Source organism: Ananas comosus, linkage group 8, assembly GCF_001540865.1.
Source record: "Ananas comosus cultivar F153 linkage group 8, ASM154086v1, whole genome shotgun sequence".
Classification (NCBI taxonomy): Eukaryota; Viridiplantae; Streptophyta; class Magnoliopsida; order Poales; family Bromeliaceae; genus Ananas; species Ananas comosus.
In genome coordinates, this window is record NC_033628.1 from 2,963,533 (window position 1) to 2,970,817 (window position 7,285).

The 7,285-nt window shown below is 38.1% G+C and overlaps 1 protein-coding gene across 2 annotated transcripts; it reads right to left on the reverse strand.

Annotated features, from left to right (window-relative positions):
* LOC109713809 (glycine-rich cell wall structural protein 2-like) lies at positions 514–6,062 on the reverse strand. 2 transcript variants are annotated; one of them, XM_020238034.1, is made up of 2 exons: positions 5,463–6,062; positions 514–793 (listed from the first exon to the last, which is right to left on the reverse strand). In XM_020238034.1, the coding sequence occupies exons 1-2, from the start codon at positions 5,995–5,997 to the stop codon at positions 735–737; spliced, it is 594 nt and encodes a 197-aa protein (XP_020093623.1). In that variant the 5' UTR covers positions 5,998–6,062; the 3' UTR covers positions 514–734. The 2 variants fall into 2 exon arrangements, with proteins under 2 accessions (XP_020093623.1, XP_020093624.1); XM_020238035.1 differs by lacking the exon at positions 514–793 and having other exon boundaries at positions 5,276–6,062.

A 7,285-nucleotide genomic window follows, 5' to 3' on the forward strand; every position in this document is an offset into this window, starting at 1 on the left:
TACGATCTTTCGTAGCGCCCTACCGAACCCGTGTTGTTAGTCCCCAAGATCAAACTATTGACAAACACTTGGAAACAAGCCTTCTCGACTAACCGAGTCTAATGGTTTTTTTTTTTTTTTTCGTGTCGTCTCACGTCTCTTTCGAGGCCTTCGATGTCTCACCCTTGTAGCTTAATTCATATCTCTATTGAATGAAACGGGTAGCGTGTTATCTATTTCTCAAAAAAAAAAAAAAAAATTTGCCCAACTTTTTATGATTTTATCTTGCATTTTTGCATTCCATGCCTCATATGCTTAAAACCACGGAGGATTAATGGCTAAGAAATTCAAGTGTGGATATAGGGATGCAAATGGTTCGATCCGGTTTTTCAGGAAAAACTAAAGCTTACAAATAGTTAACTCTATCCATAAATCGATTCTGAATTAGCCACCAATCTAGTCATGGTTTGGCAAAAGAAGTTGATGTTATTAGAGTCTGAGTTTTAGATTAAAAAATAATTTGACTCGGTTTGCTTAATTAAGTCCACTATATATTAGTTTTAGGCGTACAACAAGGCTCACTTTTATTCGCATAATCGACGCATATACGAACTGCACGAACTCTATATGCCGTACAATAGTATACATGCATGTATACGTACGTACGTAGCACTACTACAATACAAGGTGAAGGTGCTTATTATTTCGTGCTAAATACAAAATAGTCTCTAATACATGCATATATCTTTCTTACTTTACCCATGGCCCCCACCAGACCCATATCCAGACCCATATCCGGATCCGTAACCCGAACCTCATCCGCTCCCTCCGACCCCGTACCCGGACCCACCGCCTTCCCCGCCTCCTCCGCCACTCCCATAACCGCCGCCTCCCAGCCCTCCACCCGAACCGTAACCCGACCCATAGCCAGAACCATAACCAGAACCGATACCGCCTGACCCGTACCCAGAACCGCCGCCGCCGCCACCGCCGCCACCCCTCCCGTAACCTCCCCCTCCAATTCCTTCGCCTTCACCGTATCCCGACCCTTCACCATAACCATAACCAGCGCCTAACCCAGAACCGCCACCACTGCCAGAACCGCCGCCGCCGCCAGCTCCATAACCCTGGAGAAGCACGCGACCGGCAGCGGCAAAATCTCCGAAGAGTAGTACTAAAATGAGTGCAGCAACAACAACTACAACTCTTGAACTCGCCATGTTTGATTGTAGCTGATATGCCCTTTACTCCTCGAGCTATATATGTAGTAGAAACAAATGAGGAGCATGGGGTGTATATATAGTTGTGTGCATGTAGTAGTACATTATTTCAATTTTGAACGTGGGTGATTGGAGAACGTACGTATAAGGGCACTAAACAAGTGGTGGGGCCCGGGGGATTGATCACTTAGAGGTTGAGGATCCACGTGTCAGTAGTTGACCAAGGGAAGGAGAAGCGCTGTTGACTTTTGCGTCGCTCGTAGTGCGTGCGCGTGGTGCTCCCGCATAATAATTAGTAAGTTGTGGTGTAAAATGTATCCGCGTCTAATGAAAGTGGGGTGGTTGGAGCCTCACTTGGGGCCAAAGATAGTGTTTCTATCAAATCAGGATTCAGTGACACGCGTCTCATTGTAATATTCCAATATCTAAGCGGTCGAAGAATATTTTGTGGGACTTTTAAAGCAAAATTAAGAGTTAAGCCTCCGTTTGGTTCGGGGTTAAGAAAAAAATAGTTATTTCAGAAATAGAATTAAGTTCAGGATTAAAATGGGGTTAAAATTTTTTTGTGTTTGGTTGGGGGTTGGAGTTAGTCTAGAATTATTGAAAAATAGTGTTTGGTTGGAGTAGGTAGGATAAAAAGATAATGATTGATAAAGAAGAATAATGATTGGTTGGAGTAGGTGTGATAAGAAAGATAGTGAGTTATTATGAATATAAAATAGTGTTTGGTTGGAGTTTGATAGGGTTAGGTAGAGTGAGCTAACCCGGAATAATTTATTTGAGATAGAATTAGCTACCCCCACCCATTTTTTAGAATGTTTGGGGATAAAATGGGGGTTAAGGGGTGGAATGGGTTATTCCACCCCTTAAACCCCAACCAAACAAGGGCTAAGAGTATTTCACATTAAATTTATATTGGGCGTCACAGGCTCCCAGTTTGCTTGATAAGAGCATTTTATTGGTGCTATATATATTATTAAGTCCTTTTTGTACAATATTTTTTTTATCCAATTTGGAACTATCAAAAGTGAGATTGTATACGGTAAATAGCCAATTTTCCATAAAAACTTCAATAATTTTAGAGAATGCTCTTTTACTTTTATCTAAATTGAGTTAATTACCTTTGGATGCCGAGTGATTTTCCTTCATAGTGATTATACTGAAGTATATGGACTGCGCGCGCGCGCACACGCACACACACATATATATATATACATATATATATATATATACATATATATATATATATATGGCTGCTGTGCTCTTAGGAGTACGGAGGCCTCCGTACTCCTGAGCCGTTTTCGATGATGGAATTTTCGAATCGACGATCGGCTCCGTTAGACTTGATCTAGCCTATTTGAAGTTTCTAGAAAATATTTTTTGCGATTTTTTGATATAATTTACCTAGTGATCGAAAGGATTCAAAATATATAATTTTTAATGGTTGATATCTGCCGTTTTCAAGTTTAACGGTGTAGAAGTATTCAAATCAGATGAAATTTTGATACAAAATTCTTTATACTATCTACAACAAGATCAATATTTCTGATCGAAAATTTTAGTGCTATATCACCATTTTTTATAGGATTTTTATTTACAGCCGTTAAAAATTATTGATTTTGAATCCTTTCGATTGCTAGGTAAATAATATCAAAAAATCGCACAAATTATTTTCTAGAAACTTCAAATATGCTAGATCAAGTTTAACGGAACCGATCGTCGATTCGAAAATTCCATCATCGAAAACGGCTCAGGAGCACGGAGACCTCCGTACTCCTGAGAGCACAGCAGTCCAGCTCTCTCTCTCTTTCTCTCTCTCTCTCTCTTTCTATATATATATATATATATATATATATAATTGAGCTAGAATACTTTTAAAAGTATCACCCCATTGGTGCTTTTAGGTTTAATTTCTAGGCCTTGGATCTACTTCTTAATTACTAATAACCATTGGATCAAACACTATTCCACCTACCACCACCTACCACCATCATCACAACCTTACATTCCTCCATCCAATGGTTAAAACTCAAAAGCACCACCTCATTGATACTTTTGAGAGTATTCTAGCTCAATTATATATATATATATAATACTTTTAGAAGCACCAACCCCTTGGTGCAACCCTTTAGTGCTTCTAAGTTTTTAACCTTTAGATCTACTCCTTAATTACTAATAGCCTTTGGATCAAACACTATTCTACCTACCATCACCTACCACTATCATCTCAACCTCATATCTCTCCAACCAATGGCTAAAAACTCAAAAGCACCACCTTCATGGTATTTTTGAGAGTGTTCTAGCTCAACTCTCTCTCTCTCTCTCTCTCTCTCTCTCTCTCTATATATATATATATATATATAGAGTTGCGCTAGAATACTATCGATAGCAAACGGTCTCCGTTGCCACCCATTTGTTTTCGATGATAGAGCCTCCAAATCGACGATCGGTATCATTGAACATGATCTATACCATTTGAAGTGTTTAGAAATCAAAATTCAAATCTTTTCAATATTATTTGCCTAATGATCAAAGGGTTTAAAATTTATAATTTTAATGGTCGATATGAGGTGTTTTCTCGTTTAACGGTGTAGAGATATCCAAATCAATTGATTTTTTGTTAGAAAATTCTTTAAACTATTTAAAATAAGATCTATACCCTTGATCTTGAATACAAGACTCCTATCATTATTTTTTAAAGAATATTTATTTTCAGCCGTTCATTTTTGCGTCCACTCGATGGATAAGAGAACAATATCGAAAATGTATGAAATTTGATTTCTAAACACTTCAAGTGGTATAGATCATGTTCAACGGTGCCGATCGTCGATTTAAAGGCTCCATCATCGAAAATAAATGGGTGGCAACGAAGCCCGTTTGCTACCGATAGTATTCTAGCTCAATTATATATATATATNCTAAAATATAAATTTTTCTATTTAATTTCAAAAGTAAGTTCTCTATAACAGATTACAGGTGTGAAAATTCTATAAAAGATATTTTCCTATTTTATTTTAAAATATCTTTTTTAGATATTATCTATTTAATTTCAAAATATATTTTCTTTTTAAGATAACGGATTTTATTTTTCTATTTAATTTCAAAAATTTATTTCCTAACAGATTTTATTTTTCTATTTAATTTCAAAAGTAATTTTTGCGTTAAAGATTATTGTTAATTATTTATCATTTAAAGCATATCTTTCTTAATAGCGTGATTTATTATCTTAAATTTTTTAGATGGCAATCATATAAAATATGGTCCAAAATTAAAAAATAATTTAAAAAAATTATAAATTTTTCTAATAATTATTACGTGTATTTGCACGTACATTTTACTAGTATATATATATATATATAGGCTACTATACTATCTATAGTACCGGAGCTCCGGTACTATAGTCTTATTTTCGATCATAGGGTATTCAAATTAACGATCCACACCGTTAAATATGATCTGGGGTATATGAAGTTCTTAGGAATAAAATTTTAGTTTTTTTCGACATCGTTTACTTAGTAAATAAATTATGTCAAAATGGATGGTGGAAATTGAATAATCTTTAAAATTTGAGCATATGATTTTTAAATTCAAGATAAAAAATGTTAACCTTAATCTAGATAGTTTAAAGTATTTTCTATCAAAATTTGAAGAAATTTAGATTCTTCTACACTGTTAAACTCCAAACTCGCCATAGTAGTCATTGAAAATTGACAATTTTGAAATAGTTTGATCATAAAGTAAACTATGTCGAAAAAATATATAATTTTATTTCTAAAAACTTTAAATACCCTACATCAGTTTTAACGATGTGGATCGTTGATTTGAATAGCCTAAGATCGAAAGCGAGACTATAGTACCGGAGCCTCGGTACTATAGATAGTATAAGAGACTAGCTCTCTCTATATATATAAGTGAGGCTACTATGCTTCTGGAAGCACAGAGCCTTCCGTGCTTCCAGATCGTTTTCGATATTGCGACTTTCGAATCGTCGATTGGCTCCGTTAAACTTAATCTAGAGTATTTGAAGTACCTAGAAAATAAATTTTGTAATTTTTCGATATCATNACGAACTCTATATGCCGTACAATAGTATACATGCATGTATACGTACGTACGTAGCACTACTACAATACAAGGTGAAGGTGCTTATTATTTCGTGCTAAATACAAAATAGTCTCTAATACATGCATATATCTTTCTTACTTTACTCATGGCCCCCACCAGAACCATATCCAGACCCATATCCGGATCCGTAACCCGAACCTCCATGAGACCCATAACCCGATCCGCCACCGCCACCGCCTCCGCCCCCTCCGCCGCCACCGCCACCACCTCCTCCTAGGCCACCACCACTTTCGTACCCGGAACCACTGCCGTATCCCGAACCGTATCCCGATCCGCTCCCTCCGACCCCGTACCCAGACCCACCTCCTTCCCCGCCTCCTCCGCCACTCCCATAACCGCCGCCTCCCAGCCCTCCACCCGAACCGTAACCCGACCCATATCCAGAACCATAACCAGAACCGATACCGCCTGACCCGTACCCAGAACCGCCGCCGCCGCCACCGCCGCCACCCCTCCCGTAACCTCCCCCTCCAATTCCCTCGCCTTCACCGTATCCCGACCCTTCACCATAACCATAACCAGCGCCTAACCCAGAACCGCTGCCACCGCCAGAACCGCCGCCACCGCCAGCTCCATAACCCTGGAGAAGCACGCGACCGGCAGCAGCAAGCTCTCCGAAGAGTAGTACTAAAATGAGTGCAGCAACAACAACTACAACTCTTGAACTCGCCATGTTTGATTGTAGCTGATATGCCCTTTACTCCTCGAGCTATATATGTAGTAGAAACAAATGAGGAGCATGGGGTGTTTATATAGTTGTGCGCATGTAGTAGTACATGATTTCAATTTTGAACGTGGGTGATTGGAGAACGTACGTATAAGGGCACTAAACAAGTGGTGGGGCCCGGGGTATTGATCACTTAGAGGTTGAGGATCCACGTGTCATTAGTTGACCAAGGGAAGGAGAAGCGCTGTTGACTTTTGCGTCGCTCGTAGTGCGTGCGCGTGGTGCGCCCGCATAATAATTAGTACGTTGTGGTGTAAAATGTATCCGCGTCTAAAGAAAGTGGGGTGGTTGGAGCCTCACTTGGGGCCAAAGATAGGGTTTCTATCAAATCGGGATTCAGTGACACGCGTCTCACTTTAATATTCCAATATCTAAGCGGTCGAAGAATATTTTGTGAGACTTTTAGCCTCCGTTTGGTTCGGGATTAAGAAAAAAGTAGCTATTTCAGGAATAGGGTTAAATTTAGGGTTAAAGTGAGGTTAAAGTTTTTTTGTGTTTGATTGGGGGTTGGAGTTAGTCTAGAATAATAAAAAATAGTGTTTAGTTGGAGTAGGTGGGATAAAAAGATAATGATTGATAAAAAAGGATAATGATTGGTTGGAGTAGGTATGATAAGAAAGATAGTGGGTTATTATGAATAGAAAATAGTGTTTAGTTGGAGTTTGGTGGGGTTAGATGGGGTTAGCTAATCCGGGATAATTTATTTGATGTGGGGTTAGGTGGGATTAGCTAACCCCACCTATTTTTTGGGGTATTTGAAAATAAAATGAGGGTTAAGGGATTATTCCACCCCTTAACTCCCAACCAAACAAGGGCTTAAAGCAAAATTAAGAGTTAACAGTATTTCACATTAAATTTATATTGGGCGTCACAGGCTCCCAGTTTGCTTGATAAGAGCATTTTATTGGTGCTATATATATTATTAAGTCCTTTTTGTACAATATTTTTTTTATCCAATTTGGGACTATCAAAAGTGAGATTGTATACGGTAAATAGCCAATTTTCAATAAAAACTTCAATAATTTTAGAGAATGCTCTTTTACTTTTATCTAAACTGAGTTAATTACCTTTGGATGCCGAGTGATTTTCCTTCATAGTGATTATACTGAAGTATATGGACTCTGCGCGCGCGCGCACGCATATATATATATATATATATATATATATATATATATATATATATATAGAGAGAGAGAGAGAGAGAGAGAGAGAGAGAGAGAGAGAGTTGAGCTAG

Excerpts from the sequence above, each read along its gene's own strand:
- LOC109713809 (XM_020238034.1), bottom strand. The coding sequence starts at position 5,997 with ATGGCGAGTTCAAGAGTTGTAGTTGTTGTTGCTGCACTCATTTTAGTA. Across the intron at positions 794-5,462 it reads GGGTTATGGGTCTCATGGAG|GTTCGGGTTACGGATCCGGA; the intron begins GTTCGGGTTACG and ends GGAGCGGATGAG.